Source organism: Ascidiella aspersa, chromosome 4 (assembly GCF_963924565.1).
Source record: "Ascidiella aspersa chromosome 4, kaAscAspe10.2, whole genome shotgun sequence".
Lineage (NCBI taxonomy): Eukaryota > Metazoa > Chordata > Ascidiacea > Phlebobranchia > Ascidiidae > Ascidiella > Ascidiella aspersa.
Window position 1 is genome coordinate 22813938 of NC_139450.1, and position 21668 is coordinate 22835605.

Below are 21668 nucleotides of genomic sequence, written 5' to 3' on the forward strand. Positions count from 1 at the left end.
AACGAAATCTCTAAACTCAAAAAGTACCACTATCTCGGGGTGACATGTTAATTTTTTTAGCGCAAAAACATTGCATTTCCGTTGGTAAACAGGCCCAAATTACATTTTGGTTAGTTGGACCATGGCCACGTGTCTTATAGGTTTCGAATTTGGTACTGCGCAAGCGCACGTCGGACTCGGGTATAGTCTTTCCTACTGGGGTCCCGAGTTCGACAAAATGATTCGACTCCGTCTAGTCCAGACTCCGCAGCCCTGCTTTGACCGGCTTGAGACTTTTTAGGAGAGCCGTAAAACTGGAAAATTAGAAGTTAAGGGGATATAATACGTCGGGATTTCGCGCCTTAGGCAAATTAAATTATAAAATATTAGTCCATGTGTCCATCATCGTTTAGGTTTTTTTTTTCGTGGTGTGCCGCCAAAAAGTGTACACGAGCAATAGCATGTTGGTGTGCCGTAAGTAATCAATTGTTCAGAGCACTGAATTAGATCCCCGTATTTTCCAAGAAGCTTTGCAAATATATTTAATTGCTTAGTTACTAGCTTTCCTAACGCTACAAGCCTGTGTGACCCTTAAACTCTCAACTAATAACTAGCACTATTTTTAGAAACTCACGGATTGTTTCCAAGGTTTTTTGTGGTATCTCAGATGTTTTGATCGTTTAGTTTAGAAACTAAATTGATGCAACAATCAATGTAATTAAAAAAAAAATTCCTAGCGATAGTAGAGGTGTAGATGTATTTATTAACTTTGAAAATGAAAAGGAAAATAACTAATTTTGGCAAAGTCACCTTTTACACAGGGTTGCCAGATGGCAAAAATAAAAAAAGCCAAACTCGCCTAAAAAAAAAAAGCCAAATCTACTTCAAACTCTAACAAGCCTATGTTTTCCTTAAATTAATAAAAAATGCAATAAATGGTCATTAACTTTAACTTTCCTTTTTGTCGCTTTTGGTAAAATGTTCTTGGTATTTTTTTCTCTTAGAGCACCATCATTTCGTAAAAATACGACGTAAAAACTACAGGGCCGGAGTAACCCTATAAGGTGCCCTAAGCACTTACACGATTGTAGTATCCAAATGTATTTGAAATTAAAATAATATTCTATGAGGAAATGCAAAATAAAAACAAAACTGAACTATATAGCAACTGTCAAAACATTTATATACATAATGAATTAAGCCTTATTTTGCACTAAATCTGATACCTAAAAGTAACCCAAACTGGTTGTAATCAGTATCCAATAATTTAAAACTACACGCCAACCAATGCTGCTATTATCTTATCAATGGGCAAAACCTCGGTTGTTAATAATTGTGACAATTTTGTAGTGCCTTTCGGTAAGGTAACAATAACTCAATTACGCATGCGGATTTTTTATATTATAAAATAAGTAAAAACTATACGGCTCGCGCACCCTGGTTTAGCATAAGTACTTTAGACTTTAATGTCACGGGTTCTGGTCAACTGGTGAGGTGCGAAAAGCATTACTGAACATAATTTAACTCGAAAATATGACAATTGCTTAACGGGTATCTTGTGCGAATTAAATAACGATTTTGGCTAATGTTCAAAAAACACTCAAGATTGTGAACAAACAACACAATTTAATAAGATTTTATTACAATTTTCTTCCTTTGCACGTACAAGACAAGAGTCCAAGTAAATGCTTTTTTAAGGTGCAGTGAAATATATAAGCGCATCCAATGGTAAAAGTTTACGGGGATAACGCAAAATCAGTCAACACAACTTGGGAAAACGTATTGTTAAGGCTAACTATAAGCTCTAACGCGTTTTTTAAAGTTTGATAACGCATCTTGTTGACAGAGTTTCTATCTAATTAGTGTGACGTAATACAAAATCCACCTGTTTACGTCACAGAATATCGGGAGTCGTGCAACGGACAAACTATCGATTGAAGATCGAGAAATCAATAATTGATGCAATGTAGTTTTCAAAAGGGGAGTGAGCACTGTGAAAGCGCCCTAAGACGCTGATACACGCATTGGGACGGAGCAGCAGCGCGCTTCAATAATTTATACAGTCAGTCAAGGCGGCGTTACTCGACGTTTTTGTGACTGTTCCCTCGAGTCCGGGAAGTCCAAGTTCAAACGAGAAAAAGAGAAACCAACTGCTTTTGCGAGAACTCCAGAGCACCATAGAAGGCGGGCGGGGCGAAAACACATGTTTTAAGCACACGAACGCATTGGCATAATGTACAAAACAACACAATATGTCTACAATACGTCGATGATTACAAGCGGTACATACATGTAATAACGAATAGTGTCGACACTTGACACCACGTCAAATATAAACATCTAGATGTATATCGAATACATTATATATAAATAGGAATATTTAAATATACGGATATTTTCGTCAACGGAATCATCATCCATAAACAAAAACGGCCCAAGGATATCGTTGTGACATTTTGGAAAACGAATTTAGGCTAAAAACAATGATTTTGGTTTCACTTTTTTTTCTTTTAGCCTTATGAAAATCTGAGTAACTACATTTACTCACTCTTTGCTCATGTTTGTCATGTCTTGATAAGAGAACGTCACTAAAATATTGTGGTAGAAAGTCTACTAATTTTAAAGCGGCCGTGAAAACTGGTTGACAAGTAATTATAAGAACGAACACACGTACCACGGACTGAAAGGTAGCCAGGTAGGCACGATATCGAACAAATGCAGGCAAAATAAGTAAAAGAGAAGCGAAGCGTGTAAATTATTTGCACAAACAATAATGTGCCCTATACCGAGCACGTGAAACTGGCTGTCGTTTGGTGGCAACTGTCATAAGTGTTGGTAATAGTGGCTGCCATTGATGCCGATGTTGCACTCGGTGTCCGAAGAACATTGGGCAGCCTGGGTTCGAGCGACGTTACAGGAATGGATCAGCAACCGCACATGCTTTCAGATGACTGAGTTGCCTCGGCTTGGGGTTTGCGATCCAAGATTACTTCATCCACTGTTACGGGTTGGTGGAAAAAGAAGTTAAGCAAAACAACAGGAAAAATACTGAAATGCTGGCATTGTTGGAACCTAAAAAGGTTTTACTTAAAAGCGCTGTTTCTGTTTTAACAAGTATATAAACGGGCGTATATTTATGGAATCAAAAACCATTGGCAGCAGGTTTTTGCTTGTCGATCACTGTTCCGCTGACTCGTGTATAAACAAATTAAACTCAAAGTTTAAAAACCGGAGTAAAAACAGGATCAGACATTTAAGGAATATATATTTGGCCTACACTGGCATCGTAAGTTCCTATAAGTAAGGTTTTATTCAGTGGAGTTTTTTCTATGTTAACAAAGTACGTGGATTAATGGCTTTTCCGAAATTAAGCGTTATGGAAAGGATACTGTCATTTTTTTCCTTGTCTGGCGAATTCTCCATTCCAGGAAGTGCAGCAGCCACTCGGCGAAACAACTGGAAAAATAAAAAAATGGTGACTTTCGCAATAAAAATGCAGCAACACCAACACAAAATTAGTGTAATGTTAACAAATAACTAACTTGATTTATTCAGTATCATCCTAAACACTTACTCTAATATTTGCAACCAATGATATACAAACGTAATTTGCATAACAACACGTAAACATTGATTAAAAAAGGAAACCTTTTACTAGTCGCCTAGTCGACGTCAAAAACCTTACTGGTCAAGGCATGCCGTAATTAACTTCCAATAACATTTTTGCTATAAAAACGTGTTAAACAATTCATGTAATAACTCTCAATCAGGAACGGTTCCTGGATTTCGATGCAAATGAAACATTTGTTTGGTTAAAATAGGAAAAACTTTAAATTTTAGGAGGCATTATGCACTCGTGGTTATAGGTTTAAGAGTCGTCAGTAAGACTTATATTGCAGAACTGCATGCTACGAATAATTTTCACTTAAGAGTACGATGCGTTCACCTTTGGGAACAAATGATTCACGTAAAACACAAATACAGTTCAACCGCAGTTGAGTGAAAATTTTTGTATTAAAGTATAGCTAAAAATGCCGAAAAAGGTGAATGGTCTTGCGCCTAAATATAGTTAGATCTAGAAAGAGACAAGGATCAGTCCTTACCTGCTTGACATTGTATCCAGTCTTTGCACTTGTCTCAATGAACATGACGTTCAACTCCTTTGCCTTTCTTTCACCTTCCTCGATGGAAACTTGCCTAATCAAAAAAACTGCTTTCACACCAACAAAAAATATCTGATTTAACTAAACAAACCTTTTGTCAGATAAGTCAGTCTTGTTTCCCACCAGCATTATAATAACGTCGCTACCTCTCTCAGTACGCACATCGTCAATCCATTTTGAAGTTTGTTGGAAAGAATTTACATCTAATGTGATGTATGTGAAGTTTAAAGCATTTTAACATTGCCAAGTTGGCAAACATTATGATGGTTAACAATTATAGCCAATTATTGAAATGTTTTTACCCTTTTCACATCTTAAACAGGATTTTTTGGGGGGTATTGATTCAAAAAACAAACTACAAAATGATTAAATTTTGCATTCAAGTTAAAAGTTGCTTTACCAAGCACTTTTTTAGTAAATACTTATTGCTCATGTAAATAAGAGTAAAAGTTTGTATTATTTAATAAATATTATACCAACCTTACTAAGTATGCCAACCTCTATCTAAAATTCTTGTTCTTTAGATGAAACTCTACTTACTAGTTATGTCATAGACAACCACAGCAACAGTAGAGTCCCGGATATAGCTTGGAATTAAACTTCTAAATCTTTCTTGCCCAGCAGTATCCCACAACTGCAACCGAACCTAGAAAAACAAGACATATAAATATAAAGATTGCCTATTTGAAAAATAACGATATATTTTTAGTTGGTTTACAAAATGTAGTTATTTGGAGGTTTTACTAGGCTGGATAAACACTAAGTGAAACTTTAAATCCCAAAATTGCCATTATCTGCCAACCCTTACTGCAACTTTTCAGCATACTGATAAAGTTAATAATTATAATAATGGTGCAAGTAACATACAAGCAGTTCCCTTCTGTAATAGCAAATAGCTAGAATAACAAAAATCAATAACCACTCTACAAGTAATCACCATGAGACACAGTGACCCAGTTCAAAACACTAAAAACGTTTTCTTCAATAAGCTTAAAAGGATATTTACTGATATTCAAGTAAACACATCCCCTTACAATCTGTCAGTGTTTAGATTTAGTATGATTATGTTTTTACCTGACAAATTAAAAAACTATATAAATTTTTAAAACATACAGCACACAAAATAAATTTTAGAAAAGCTGTCCACTTCACAAGTTATAGACTCTTTAAGTATTTGGTACACAGTTTTAAAAAACTTTTACATTCAGTCAATTATAAGTTGTATAAGGTATCACTATGCAGCACATCATAAATGAGAAATTAATACCATAGTTATTGTATAAAAAAACAATTTATTTTTATCATTGACAGTTGTAGCACAAGTGAAGTACCATTACTACTTACTGTTCTATCTTCAAGATACATTGTTTTTGATAGAAAGTCGATTCCTATGGTTGCCTGAAACAATATATGAAAATTTCCTTAGTGCGAGTATACTGGACTTAGACAACTTGTAAGACATACATGAACACTATCTAGATTCTAATGTGGAAGTTAGTGGTTATTCAATTTAGAGGAGTTTTTAATAAAGCCAAAAACGATTTTGCTAACTTCCACAAGATCACATCCCGTGCTCAAAACTGACAAAACAAGTATACAACTATATGCAACAGCACAACATTTACATTTAATCACATATGTAAGGTACCTTAGACTTCCATCACAACAGGAGGCAAAAACAATAGAAAATAGTTAACATATTAATTAGACAAAAAATATGTAAATATGCTTGTTTGCGAGGCTGCTAAGAGTAAAACTAACTACATAGCTGCCAAACAAGCAGACAAAAACAAAACAATAATATTTGAAATAAAGTATTGAATTAAAATTGTATTTAAATATGTCTGTAAGAACCCGTAAACGTACATACCTATTAGTTAAGCTTTCCAGTTTATTTAATTAATCTAAACCCCAATATTAATGAAGTTCAGAACATCGTTAATCAGCAATTTTATTTTAAACCTGCCTGGCAAATTTTGTTTGATGAACCAATATTTGTTTCTAAAATAATAAGTATTAGCCATTTCCAAATACTTGAATTCAAGATTTCTTATAGCTAATACATCCTGGGCAGTAAAGTATTATTACATATGATTTTTTTTTAATTCTTGCATAAATAATTGTTTACAACCATACCAAAATATTTTTCTTGGTAAATTTTTTAACTTATTTATACAGAGAGATTTCATTAATTGGGACTCAAAAGACCAAAATACCCAATTTGGGACACAAAACTGCCGGAAACAGGTTTGTTTCTATTTAATACTCTATAAATCTTTTTAATTCACTGTCCAAATCTAAGACAAAATTCAAGCATGATTTTTCGATACAGTAATTAGTTGGTAAAAACGTTGAAAAACATAAAAATAATTATTAACTTCCTTAAAGTTTTTTAATGTTTATAACATCTTTGGGTCATCAAGGTTCTGTATTTGATAGACTGCCTAAATTTGGGTTTTCAATATTTTGTTAACCTTTTAAACATTAGCAAACTTATATGGATTAGTACCACAAATATTGTAATGCTGATTTTGTTAAATATCTATGTTATTTCTTCAATTATGTGCCCTACGTTATATTATAATAAATTAGGATTACCTTTCATTGACAGCAGTATATATAGTTTTTAGAGCAGGGGTCGGCAACCTACAGCCCACGGGCCGGATCCGGCCAGCCAAAGTAATTTATCCGGTCAGCTGCCGATTTGACAAACTAGACACGAGTCCATTTCACATACTGTTTGACTATTTTAACTAGGTAAGTGCGAATTTTTTTGCGCATTTTTGTACATCCGGTTAGTTTCTGTTTAAATGCTGTCGTTCAAAATAGATCATTGTTTCTTTACCGTTGAGGCATGGAAGATAGCCAAGTGCGTCGCTGACAAATGGAAAACGTATTCAAAATATTTTGATATATATTTTTCAACATTTTATTATTTTCAACAGTGCAATAATATCAAGAAATCTAAAAGAAATACCGGTATACCAAACAAAATCATGGTCTCTATGCTCCCCAGCTATGCCCTGCCTTAAAAAGTTGACAAATACTGAATTAGATTAACTGATAAAATTATCGCGTTTCTTTAAAGCAGTTTTCTTGCACTTTTCATTAGGAGTATGGATGACGACGTTTGGACTCGAACATTACACCAAACAAACGTTTTTTCCGCGCTTTGCGTCAACACTTTTCTGCCTCCTTGAATGTAATTAAACAAGTCCTTAAGTGCAAAATAACAAGACCCGCCTGATTCACAGTTGTTCTGCCATTTTAATAACACATTCTAAGTTAACTTTTTGTGTGGCCTGGAGAGACCTTTTCTATTTTTCTCAGTAATATTTAGGGATGTTCAAAGTAGAATCCCAAGGTATTCTAGAATAATAGGTTTCAAATCTAGAATAACGAATCCAGAATAGCGAATCATAGTATATTTTTATTAAATTATTTAACCTTGATTGTGTTTGGGGAACGGATTAATCTTAATCTACCCTACAGAACCCACGATCACAACAATAAATCGCCAAACAATTTGCTAACATGTGTACATTATAATAAAAAAAAATCTCCCATATGTTTAACATTCTTAACAACTGTCATTTGAAGCAGTTCTGTAAACTGTAATATGTCAACTGTCCAGGTTGTTGCCAAAACTTATATTTTTGCCAATAGTGAGTACAATGCAACACTGCACACAGAACTCTTTAGCAATTCAATCCTGTTCTTTAAAGCAGTGTTGGGTCTTAGTGCTTTTTTTGACTAACATCATCTGTCATGCAGTCAAATAATGTACTGCAAAGAATACAAAGTTACTATTGACATAATACTTGACAACTACGCTGTGCATAACTGCATAACCTCTCTGTATATTGGCCTAAAGTTAACCTTAAGTAACCCTATAGCGCATTTTGTGGACGGCCAGCATGTTTTACAATGTAATGTTACTTAAATTGCAACTTAACGCATTTAGGGAAATTGCGAACTCCGCACCTGACATTACACGTTAGTCGCTCACCCAATAACGCTTGATTGACACTTAATTATTAGACGAACGTTGTCACGAGACGCGAAGTAATTGGTCGCCCGAAAAAATGCTGACACTGCACTACTAGGTTACACTTAAAGCAAGCTATAAATTGGTCGCCGCAGCTTACCCCACGCGTTTGTACAATTAGGCGCATTTAACCGAATCCAAGGATTCGATATTCTACTTTAAACATCCCTAGTAATATTAATATTGTTTTACAGTTTCTTTTCTTCATTTAATGTGACCTGAATGTGCCAGAATACATATACACTAAACAGTGTTGTCAGCCTTGAACTATTCTGTTTGCCTTGTACATATTCATGCTTTTCAAAGGGTTTAAAACGAAAAAAATTATAAATATATTATCTGTAGACATAAGAGAAAGATTTCAACTAAGATATGCTATCACTTTTATGCAACAACATGAGATTTACATCTTTCTTGTGACCTGGATTAGAATTTACATCACATCTTGTTTTATATGTGCGAGCATTTATAAGAGCTTCACATGCATTTAATATTTATACTTAGTTTCAAGCAAAAGTAACACAAAGCTCACTGCACCTTGATCTGATAAACATCAATTTACAGTGCTTTTTTCAGTACTGTATAGAGATGATTTCTTTTCAAGCCTACATTATTTATGTTATTTGCACATTGTACAGTATTAAGATTAAACTTAAAAATATGTCTGCCAAGGTTACTATTAACTTGAGCAATACACAAAGAAAGAACATGGCTTGGTTTGATTTGGAAGAGATTATTATTAAAAAAACTTTTTATGGTATATGAACTCAAGTGTGTTGTATTTGTCTGTAAACCTTAATGGTTTAAGTATTGTTTTAAAAAGCACCCACAAGGGCCACAACATTTATTCCCTTTTCAATTGCAGGGTACCCAGATTATCTAAAAGTAAAAAAAAAACAGTCTTGCAAATGCAGCACTACGTTTCCTCAAAATGACTTAAACTAATAATGCAATTTTGTAATATATCCACATATGCTATGGGTAGCCTAACTACTTGCCAAATTGTATACTCTTTGCCTAATCTTTAAAAAGACACAGTACGGGTACTTTTAAGCTTACTTATTATCTATTACAACCTTTTTACTTGGGGGCGCAGCTAGAGACATATGAAAACGTGGCGGTGCACCTTACGAGTGAAGCGCGCGCGAAATTTTTGAGGTGTACCAATATTTATCTTAAATTGCCTGCATTTTTTATTATATGGGTTTTATAGTTGCATGACTTTAAAGGGACTTCCAGCCTTTGAGACTAAAAACGTTATTTTGTCCATTAAAGTCTTAATAAGATTAATTTTGGACTTATTTCTACATGTTTTTTCCTTTCGCTCGCGGCGCACCTAGCAGCCTTCCATGGCGTTGAGAAAAACGCTGATCTAGTGTAACAAAGTACATTTGCTGTGTACTTTTTCACTGGTAACATTGTATTTTTTACAATAATATTTGACTACACAGCAGACAGCTTTTGTAACAAGGCACAGTAAACAAATAATAGGCTTTTTTATATATTTATCTTGTTTTAAAGCACTCAATATATAAGCTAACATATTTCTTAAGCAATTTACACACAAAAATGTTATATTAGGTAGAACACCAAAAAAACATTTCGGTGATATCATTTTTTTCAGTTTTGAGCACAGGCATATAAAGTTCACAACATTTTTATTGATAAGTTTAAAGTAAGTGAAAATAAATTTTTAATATTACTACAAACCTGATATGTGTTGTCAAAGCTGTCATACATGAACCTGGTAATAAGGGATGTTTTTCCAACTAAAAAAAACAATGTTTTTCAATGTTTAGCGAACACAACAAGATTAAATTTAATATTATACATTATATGGTAGTGTGGTACCCAATAATGCTGAGTCCAGGTTTCTCTTAATCCCACATGTACCCTCTAAAACCAGGGGTGAACATTGTCGCATTTATTATGCAATATTCTGTTTTGCCTAATTTGACTCCACTGACGCATGACCTAGAGCCGAACTGTGTGTTTTCATCATTCGCAATTCATTCTATTTTGATTTGTCTTACAGACTAGTGGATTGAAACCCCGCTTTACCTTATCGTGTGTACTTCTGAAGTTTGTGAATATATACTCAACGGGCAATATCTACTGAGTGAAGTGACTTTGTCTAGAGTTCAAGAAGTTAAGGCCAGGTAATTTAGCGGCCTGTTCCTTGGGAGTCAAGCGACCTAGGCAGCCGTCGGCTCTCGTTTTAAGAGCCAGCGCCTTCTTACCCTTTACTACAGCACTCCCATTCGCTAAAAACATAGCTACTAAAAAACTAAATTTTATAAAGTTTGCCAACAAAATTACTTTAAACCTGTGTTGATAAAAAACAGTCAAACAATTCACTAAACATTTATTTGTTGTTTTTCTAAACATTTATTTGTTGTCCGGTTTGAGACATAATCTGTTTTAAAGTATTTGAATTTAAAAATATTTTAGCCTTGGGTCGATTGCCACTACATATAGCAGTTTTCTGGTAAAAAAAATCTGTAATCCAGTGAAACACATATTTTTCACATAATTACAAACCTAAACTTTGAAAAAACATAGTTGTCCATGTGCAGAGATGAAACTACCTTTTTTGACGAACAGAAAAAAGTTGCGGTCAGGCGGTAACAACCAACCCTAATTCATTACCTTTTGTAAAAAAAAGTGTTGCCTGCATTTGACTAAACTATATTTGAAAGGTATAATATTAAATAATTTGCCTTTCACAAACAACATGCTTTATTTTATCAACTATTCTCAATTTACCTAAAAAAATTGAACATCAACATCAAGAATTTTTCAGAAATATTTTGTTTTAAGTTGTACTAATCTAAACTGGCTCTCCTAAATTAGAATCATTTTTTTTAACCACCGTTAAAATTATAAACCTATTTATCAAATACAAATCTGCAGTTCCTGTTCTTCAATATTATTGTCTTTGCTATATGTGTCAAGGAGGCCCAACTGTTCATTTGTGCACATGACAATACTACTTTCTAAATTGATTAAACACTGAAAAACAACTATCTACTACTTACCGCTTTGTTCTCCCAAAAATACCAGCTTGAATTTACGAAGTGGATTTCCAAAGTCACTAGTCATGTTGATTATTTTATGTTCAGTTTTTCAGTGTGTATTTTCACAGGGAACAGGTTTAACTGTGTATACAAAAATTAAACCTATGTTACATTTAATTGAAAAAGAATTAATAACACACCCCCACCACAAGGCTATTAGTGCGCCCTAACTATAAATCAAAGTTCTTTACACCAGGAGTTTATAAAATTGTGGGGGGGTAAGGTTTAGCCTGGAAAGTGTGGCAGATCTTGACAAGATCTAACGGGTGCACTGCTGAAAAAATCCGGGTGACCGGGTGCAACAAAGATGAAAAAAGTCACCCGATCCGTTAGAAATCAGTGCATTTCTAAGCAAAAAGGTCTACGACAATCAGGGCATCCAATGGCAGAAAAGTCTAGACTTTTAGACCTTGAGGTCCTGGCAATGCACTGATTTGGACCTTTAGGTAAACTCCCGGCGAAGATAAATTAAAAATATTTATTAAAAGTTCAGAAAAGATAACAAAAAATATGAGATAGGATTGATAACACTTGACCCACCTAAACCCTAACGCTAACCCGAATCCTAACCCAAATAATGTACGTTATTTTAATAATTCTTTAAATTTCTGGGGAAAAAGGCCCAAACTCGGATGGTCATAAGATGGTTTCTCGTCCATTGTATTTAAGATTATTACGTCACAAATTGAGGTATTGGGGCCTGAAGCGTTATAATTATTAAATTATCGCACATTATTTGGGTTAGGGCGCTGGTTAGCGTTTGGGTTTGGTTGGGTCAAGTATTGTTAAACTTAATCTTCTTATGCACATTTGTTAATGCAAATTAGTGCATTGTCCAAGACCTCAAAGTCTAAAAGTCGGACTTTTTGATCCTTTGAATGCACTGATTGTCGTAGACCTTTTTGCTTAGAACTGCACTGATTTCTGACGGATGGGGTGAAAAAGTGCACTCGGGTGCACTTTATGATTTTGCGATGCACTCTGTATTGCATACATTGCACTGTATACGGATGTCGCACAAGCGTTTTCCATATTTGGGGTGCAGTTTAGATTTTTTGCGGGGTGCACTTTTAAAGGTTGAAAAAAACTCGCGGGTGCACTTGCCATACTTTCCACAGTGGGCAAGGGGGTGCAGACAACTCACTCAAAATTTTCTTTTAAACTACTTTTTTTTTGTTTTTAAAATTACTAATTTTACTTCATGCACATTATTTTATGCCAATCACTTGATTTATTCTCCTTAGTGTCATGGATTTTGTTTTCCTGCTTCTTATATTGGGTTATGACCTGAATGTGGCAGGATGCTTACTAGAGCAGTGATTCTGAAACTGGGGTCCGCAAGACGATTTTCTGGGACCGCGAAGCACCTAACAAAAATTCAAGACGACGCTCCTGAATGAGAACATTTTATTTTCAACGTGTTTGCGCTCGTCATCAAAAGCTACGATTAGTTGTTCATTCACGTGATTGCATGCTTTGAGCTAAATTGTGCATTGTGACGTCATAATGTTGCGTTGTGCTAATGAGAATTACGTTTCAGCTTGTTGCGCTGCAGCAGTGGGCTGTACACTACAGTCACGGTTTTGAAACTTAACGTGATTGCTTTACTCAAATAAAGTAATTTTGTTAGCGTTATACTAAATATGTTATCAACAAGCCTATTTAAGGCTAGGCGACCATTGAAAAATTGTTTAGAAAAATTTGAGAACCACTGTACTAGAGTGTTGTCAAAAAAGCCCTTTATAGGAAAAAATCCAGGGGAGAGGTCACCAGGCCATTTTTGGAGATTTTAGTATGCTTTTGCAGTATCAAGAAAGCTTTTCAGTCCAAACACGCCTTGCACACTATGGAATGAGACATTCTGTGATACCTTAAACTCAGAGAGCAATATGTAAATATATTTTATGTGCCTATATGCCAGGCTGGAAAGTATGGCAGATTTCGACGTGATCTCAAGGGTGCACAGCCAAAAAAATCTGGGGGACCGGGTGCAACAAAGGTGAAAAATTGCACCTCGGGCACACTTTCAAATTTCCAGTTGCACTTTATATTTTTCCGGTGCACTCTCTATTGCATACATGCGATAAATAAAGGTGCACTGGCATTTTTTTGCAGTTCAGATTTTTTTGGGGGTGCACATTTGAAAGGTTGAAAAAAAAACACTCAGGTGCATGGCTATACTTTCCACAGTGGCCCATGTGCAAGACATCTCCTTTATATTATAAGTTTAACTAATTTAAACCAAATAAATGTATTTTTTTGCGAACTTGAGTCGAATCGAAGTTCAGTTGCATATTTGCACTCAAGTTTGCAGGTGTTTTTCAGATTTGTTAATTTACAACTTTATGGCATGACGCAAATTTGTGATTTTAAATAGTATACCCCCTGCCCCTCAGCCCAAACGCTAAACAGCACCCTTTACCAAATAAAGTTCGTTGTGGTATAGGTCAGGATTCTAGACAAGCGACCATATCAATTATTCGAAATTATTTTAAGAAAGGGTAAATTTTTCCTGACGCGTATACATATATAGATTTTATCTTTATTTTACCAGTACAGCATAAACAGAAACGATAAAAAAACGAACTAATATTTTAACATCGTCATTTTTGCTGCTGCTCAGCTGTCCGATGTCTTCGTTGACTTCACGCCTGATTAATTTTTAGTTACATAAATGCAATCTATTTATTGTAGGGGTAAACTTTTAACCTATATTGGGTACGGTTATATCAAATTTAAGCAATTTTAGTTTAAAATTCATTTAACGCGAGTAAAGAAAAACAATCAACGTAACCTGAGCTTGCTGGTTGTCTTTCAAGGTGTGAAAAAAATATTGTCCTACTTGCAGAATGTGAGATAAATTTTATCTTTAGTTTAAGCTGGCTAAAAAATTATCATAGTTTCCTAAAAGTCAAAGAGTTCGCAAGACCGGCACTGGCCAACTCTCTCAGAGAAAATCTAATATCTAACTACACATTCTTTACGTTGCGTTACCAGTTGTGGTTAGTTTTAACCAAAGAGACTTTTCTCTTTGTTTTAACCAAGGGGCTACTGCTGCGTGGCCAAATTATTTTTTAACTAACCAATATTTCATGGGTAATTCTATTAACGATTTATACATAAATTTTAAATGTAGAAAACTAAATAATATACCTAATGAAGTCAAACAATACTGAAATACAAAACTAAACATAGGCCTATTCATTTATTTGTATGATTTCCGTTTATATAGACCTACCATATTTTCATCGCCCAAAATGAGGACAATTTCACCCGAAAAAAAGACCAAGAGTGCAACGCAAAAAGTAATTTTTCATCTATTTTTGGGTAATTATTCGCATATTCAGCCAATGTAAAAATGAATCAAAAACAAGACATAGCCTACGGTAGGCCAATTTATTTGTCAGATCCATTAAATAAACATTAGACTATGTGTTTCCTTGACTTTTGTTTAAAGAAACGATCATATATAAAAATGATAGACCTGATGCTGTCGATGAAATTTTAATCTACGCCCATGCCGAAAAGTCCATAATATATATAAAAAAAAATTAAAAAAAATTGCTGGTTTCGATTCTTTTTGTATTTTGAACAGCCATTTTCAAGAGAGAACATTTTTGTATTGACATTAAACCAACCAGTAATATTTTAATAGAAGACAACACATTGGCAGATATTTTCTTAATTAATTTTGCATTTTCATTTCTGAGACAGAAAGCTTTTTAACTACAGCTTTTTCAACCTACAGCTCCATAAAAGCAATAGAAAAAAATTACTACTCAAATTATTTGTAGGCATATTTTTTATACCCGCGTAATAAGTTGACTTTTAAAATAAGTAATTAAGCGAACCGGTTATTCTAGTTTGAGTCCTAGCATTATATAGTACGCATGACTGGCTTTCACAATTTGTCTTTCTGGACCTGCTGTTTTTCGCCATATAGACCTATACCTACCGTACAGACAGTGTATATATTCACAAAAAGATCGTTAAATTCGGCGAGATCAGTGGTGGAGCATGGCTTATCAATCAAAGGGCATTTTAAGCGGTGAGCGACCGTGTCCTCTGCTGTACCGCACTTGGCTGTAGGAAACCCCACTTTTCCAGCGTAGCCTACATTTTGTGCGTGCTACGCCAGTTCGCAGTCGGTTCAAACAACGCCATATCTTCCATCCTGCGTTAGAGCCGGGTGGTAGCGCTTCTGCGGGCTCCATAGGCAACTCCGGGTGAGGCGGCGATTGCTCCAACTTCTTTTTCCAAGTTTGTAGTTCCACAAAGTTACTTCTTGGTCTAAGGGCTCCACCCAATGCAAAAAACTCTTTCTGTACCGTACTTGAGTCGCCACGATGCATCAGGTTATGGTCATAAAGCACATGACGTGGGTGCATCCCTGCGGATTTCCAGGGGGGCGATGCCTGCCAGCAAGTGGAGGATACTGGTGTTAGTTGGCCTTAAGCATCCTGTAACTAGACGACAGCTGTCGTTCAAGACAGGATCTGTAGACTTGGTATGTGCCGATCTTCTCCAGACTGGACAGGCGTACTCAGCGGCTAGGGGGGAGAGACACAATGTTCGCAACACTTGGGGTGAAGCGCCCATTGCGAGGATGTTAACTTCCGCAGGATGTTATTGCGGGTCGATACTTTGCCTTTGGTCATCCTAACACGTTCCTTGTATGTCAAGGTACGATCTAATGTAACACCAAGGTAGGTATAGGGTACTGACAGTGCTCCAGATATTGCCCACTCCAAGCTATGTTAAGTTTTCTGGTGGCGTACTTGTTCTTTAGATGGAACGCACAAACTTGGGTTTTTGCGGGGTTCGCTCTCAGATGGTTTGCAGTGTAGTAGCATTCCAGCTCCTTGAGGGCGGTCGTGAGGGTCTTCTCGATGTTTTCGAAGCACGTATCTTGGTATGCAATGCACTAGTCGTCGGCAAATAAAACTCGCTTTTTGTGAGTCCATCGGTTGGTCGTTAGTGTAAATATTATACAGAAGAGGTGCAAGTACACTGTCCTGAGGAAGACCATTCCGTTGAAGTCGAATACGACTTCTCTTTCCGTTGAATTCAACGATTTACAAAGACAGTGCCTGCTATCTTTTTGTTGTGAAACCCATCCTCGATATACTGAGTGAGGTTTAAGAGCTGCCCAGTCGTAGATTTACCTGGACGACAGCCGGCCTGTTGTTGCACGAGGCGTTCTTCGATAAATTGGGTGAGGCGATTAAGTATAAGACGTTCCAACAGCTTAAAGGTATGGCTCAGAAGGGAGATGGGACGGTTGCTCTTTGCCAGCAAAGGGTCTGTGCCTGGTTTTAAAAGTGCAATGAACCTTGACTTTCTCCACACTTTAGGTATTCGTATTGTGGCAAGATAGTTATTAAAGAGGTGGAGCAACCAATCCAAGGTGTTTGGGCCAAGATGCTTCAGCTCCCCAGTGAATACATTGTTAAGACTTATCGCTTTCCCATTCTTTAGGCTGTTAATGGCATTGGCAAGCTCGTCAGCGGAAAAAGGCTTCGTAAAGCACAAATTCTGTTGGTCTTTCTGACGAATCTTGGGCTCCAGCTGCTTTGGAGCATGTGGTGCTTTACCATTTAGCAACAGTTGATGTGCTGTTTGATTAGCTGTGATGTTGCAGTGCTGTTTTGTCGGCTTGGTTTTATCATTACTCAGCTTTTTAATAAGTCTGCAGGCTTTCCGACTATTTCTGACCATATCACGGTCCTCCACAAGTGCTTGCCAGGTATTTTGCCGTTGTTGCGATATGGCAGTGATCAATTCCTTCCCAGCTGGTATAGTTTCGACAGCAAAGGGGTTGCTTTTGTACAGATGGATGTACTTGGAGGACAGATCATTGCCGTGCGATGTAATGCCTGGTATGTAGTTAGTGCAGCAGCCTCTAGGAATGTTTCGGCGGGCTGCCCAACACAATATTTCTGTGAAACGTGTGTATAGTTATCGGGGAGGGAAGCAATGCTTTGTATTTGCTGTTCGATCTCATTGATGAATCCTTCCCAATTGGCCTTCCTGAAATTAAAACGACGACGAAATGGAATTGTCATTGAACGGATGGCCGCATTCACTTCACTTCCGATAGGGCGATGTTGCATCTTAGGAATGGGATCAAGGACCATCTTCGTGCTGAGCGAGGCGAGGATGTGGCTAACAAAGGCTAGATCAGGGTTATAGCCCTTCTTCCACCGCCCGCTATTGAAAGATTTTGGCAGCTTTGCATCGTGAACAAGACTCAGCTGGCTTGTTTTAGCCCACGACTCCACTGCATCACCATCAGGGTTTGATTCGTTATAGCCCCAGGTTACACTGTGGCTATTGAAATCTCCAATAACTACTTGCGGCTTGGAGGCAGGTAGAGTTGGCATCAGGAAAGAACTTCCCGGCGGTTTGTAGACTGATGTAATCGCCACTCCACTAAGCTCGATCGTCAGAGCCTCGGTGTTATTGTCATCGGGGAGAGATGTGGATTCGATGCCAGTTCCAGCTTTGACAAATATAACGCTTCCATACTTCTTATGTGGGCGTTCAACTGCCAGTGTCATACCACATATTTTTGGTCGGTTGTTACTGGAACCGCGGTGTGTTTCTTGTAAACACAGGATGTCACAATTGGTGTTCTTGCAGATATTGGCGAGGAGATGTTACTTCCAACTTGACAACCCTTCAACATTCGCAGATATAATTGTTAGCGCCGGCCTTAACAAAGGCCTCCTGGGGTTCGCCGCAGGTCTCGGCCTGGAATGGGCGGAGGACGATAACATCTGGAACGTCGACGGGTCGTCGATTTATTAGATGAGCTTGCTAGAAGTTGCGTTGCAATGAGTTGCTCGTAAGAGCGATAACAGTGGTACCACGTGAAGGTTTGCAACGTACCACCTTTTATCGTCAGTGGGGTTGAATTATGGTGCATAAACGAGCAACGAACTTTAATCAAAGACCAATCTTTTGGCTCAGTAAAGCATGCGACCTGGGAAATCAGTAAACCGAAATTGTGCTAAAAACTTACATTGTAACCGTAAAATACTATTTTTCTTTGGTTTCCAGAGTTAGTATTGTAGAGGGCATGAATTATTATTACCAACTAATGGCTTTTGTATTTACCGTATGTTTTATGATGTTTTTGCTTATGTGGCAGAATTATTGCCTATGCGAAGCAACGCTAACTCGCTCCAAAGTTGACATGCTAAATGGCTTGTTCCGCCATTATCACTGCGGTCAACATTTGGATTGTCTGTAGCCTACTTAAGACCGCAATCCGCTTGAAAACTAACGTCTTCTTAGCTATCGACTTGTGCTGTTAACAGCGTTGATATTTGCAAGTGGCATCTGCTATATGCTAACTGGTTTCGCCGATCTATAGTTTGAAACTGGTTGCTTGTTCCTTAACTAATACAATCTAATCACCAGAACGTCTTGTGGCTGCTCGCGAGTTAGATACGCACCTTACAGTTCGAGTCAGAACGAAAGCGTAATTTAGAACGCTCTTTTGTTGAATAAACTAATATAAGTTCAACAATCTAAACTTGTGCCCAACAGTAAGAACGATGTGGGACCAGTGGGTCACTTTTGACGTTTTTGCATCTGCAGGATTTATTTGCCTCGTAAAATGGGATTTAAAATTCTTAAAATGAACTTTAATCTATCCTCCAACATACCACAGCATTTAACTTAAAATGTCAGAACATAAAACCACCCATGGGGGCCATTGGTTCAAGGGTTGTGGACCTTGATTTTAGAACATCTTGTTGGAGAAAAACTTAAATAACCCCCAATACAATTGCAATTTTCATCTGCAATATTTGTTAACTTATATTTATTACTATATACTTAGTCTTGTAGTTTAATCAATGAAACATGCACACATATGTGTGTTAATAACTGAGATCTAGCCCTTCTGAAGCTGCTTTTTGACCAACGATTACGGCTTACGTATAATTAGAACACCGAAATTTGACCGGAGGTCGTGAGTTCGAACCTCACTGCAGGCAAGTTGTTTTTCTAGTCTGCCCTGCTTGCATCATAGATCAACAGATTTGGTGCGTCTGCAATGGCTTTCGGTGTACTAATTATACGTAAGCCGTAATCTTTGGTCAAAAAGCAGCTTCAGAAGGGCCAGATCTCAGTTATTAAAACACATATGTGTGCATGTTTCATTGAATAAATTATATGGTACTGTGAATCCCCTTCAAAGAGTTTGCTTGTACTAACAGATTGAGCAAGCATTGACGTATGGTTGTTTCTCGACTCGCTCCTCTCTGAGCCTGCATAGCTCAGTTGGTAGAGCGACGATCCCGGCTTGACCGGAGGTCGTGAGTTCGAACCTCACTGCAGGCTAGTTGTTTTTGTAGTCTGCCCTGCTTGCATCATAAATCAACAGATTTGGTGAGTCTGCAATGGCTTTCGGTTTACGTCTTGTAGTTTAATTCATATTTCCGTATTATGTCTCTTAAGAAGCAATTTTGACGTCACCATTATCGTCTGTGTGTCTGTTAATACGTTTAAGGCTACCACCAACTAAGTTTAGAGATGCCGTAGAACATTAGCTTATCTCTGTCATTTGTTTACTCGGTAGTCGTATAATACTGCTGATTTGGTGATCCACTGGTCCCCATAGCGGCCATTTACACTTGGCATGGCCTGAGTTTAAACTTAGACTAGCTTTTCAGGTATACCTTTTGCCATCACCAAACTAAAATGCAATACAAATTTTTTCTATTAAACCACAATATATAATCACTTTACTCTAGTACAAAATACAAATTTTATTAGATGTCAAAATGTTACTTTCTTGCCTCAAAAATCGTTTTATTGTCTCAAATCTTACACAGATTTCCGTCTTATTTGAAAACTCGTAGACAAAGATTGCGTTGCATCTCGATACCACAGTCAAAATTTCAAATTTTAAAGGGAAAGAGGACAAAAATCTCCCGATCACTGGTCCCTATGATCCACTGGTCCCACATCTCCCCATATATAATTGTTAAAAACACCATGCAACTAATTTAAACTAAATAATGCACGTTTTAGTTGTGGGTAAAATTTGCGTTTCTATGTAGCAAGTTATACCTGAGCCCAATTCAAAATCTAACCCAGTTGCTCCGCAACCTTTTGTCACTTTCGGCTTACAAACAGGGTTTAAATTTCTCGACGTCACACCTATAAGAAAGTATACTCAAAACGACGATAAACACGTGGACTAATATTTAATGCAGTCGAGTACGAAAATAACGTGTGTGGTAATAGGCGCGTAAGGCGCAACATTTTGACGTAATATATTCCTTTTATCATTCAATTTTAGGATTTTGAAGTCTTAAAACAATCCACTTAAGGTCCTGCATGGGACTTGTCTCGGTTACCCCACGATAGCTGATCAGAGAATGTTAAAATCTTCTAAATGACATTAAGAAAGAAATTGTAACTCACTCGAACATTGCATTTCGTACTTACTGCTCAAAATCTATTGGAACACCAACCAGGACGAATTTGTGCAACAGCAACTAAGATGAAAAAAAATTATAGTGCGACCCGAAGCGGATTCATTATACCAAAAGAGGCTATAAAGTATGCTACATATGGTAGTTGTAAGTAAAATCAAATAAGTTTACCAAAATTATTGCATACTATCTTCTATCAATAGCCTGTCTTCAGTCTACTACACTGTGCGATTTTGCTGTTATTAGTACTGAATTTAAGTCAGTTCCTTTAAAAAACTCAAGTAAAGAAGTATTTTTACGTCGCGGAACATATGGCATGGTCTCGCGGAACACTGGTTGCGGAGCACTGATCTAAACGTTACAGGTCTTTTTCGCAAGCGAGACAAAACATGCTACAATTGCTTATTAATACGCCAGGATGCGTTATGAGTGCTTTGTGGTATTTATTTCGACTACGTGTATTGTTTTGATTTAAATTTCATTCAGCAAAGTTGATTACCACTAATTAATTTGGTACTAATTTGGCGGCTCAAATGCTTGAATTTTTAATGAGGTTATACAGTACTATCTTTGTATTGGCTTATATCATATAGGCGCCGGGAAAAGTGTCCGTTCGCAGATATTTAAATCAAGTGCTCGCAAAATACGACCCAGTGTAAGTTATTCGGCCTGCAACCGTTATACAAATTGGGCACGAGGCCGTTCCCCGCATTTGTTTAGGTATTTTAACATGTAAAAGCAATTGTTTTCGCGCTTTGCGCGAATCTTACTTATTCATCTGGTAAACACCGTTTTGAAGGACTTTTTCACCCTAAAAGCGCCATGCATACCCTGAAACTACAAAATTCAGAGTTTCGCCAATTTTGTAGGCTATATCCTAATGAATTTAACTGCCTTCTTCTTTTTTAATAAGACCCTTTTCGGTTGCCAAACCCTTAAGTATAGGTTA

At 36.8% G+C, this 21668-nt stretch overlaps 1 protein-coding gene and 1 non-coding gene across 2 annotated transcripts; one reads left to right on the forward strand and one right to left on the reverse strand.

Moving 5' to 3' along the window:
- Positions 1–1609: 1609 nt before the first annotated feature.
- LOC146148708 (ras-related protein Rab-6A-like) lies at positions 1610–11365 on the reverse strand. The gene is made up of 8 exons (XM_083388472.1): positions 11229–11365; positions 9901–9959; positions 5487–5540; positions 4683–4788; positions 4234–4345; positions 4083–4176; positions 3369–3435; positions 1610–2977 (listed from the first exon to the last, which is right to left on the reverse strand). Exons 1-8 carry the CDS (start codon positions 11290–11292, stop codon positions 2904–2906), a joined length of 630 nt encoding a protein of 209 aa, XP_083244598.1. The 5' UTR covers positions 11293–11365; the 3' UTR covers positions 1610–2903.
- Positions 11366–19544: 8179 nt separating this feature from the next.
- Positions 19545–19619, forward strand: Trnaq-uug (transfer RNA glutamine (anticodon UUG)). The gene has a single exon. It is a non-coding gene; the product is annotated as a tRNA-Gln (tRNA).
- Positions 19620–21668: the final 2049 nt, after the last annotated feature.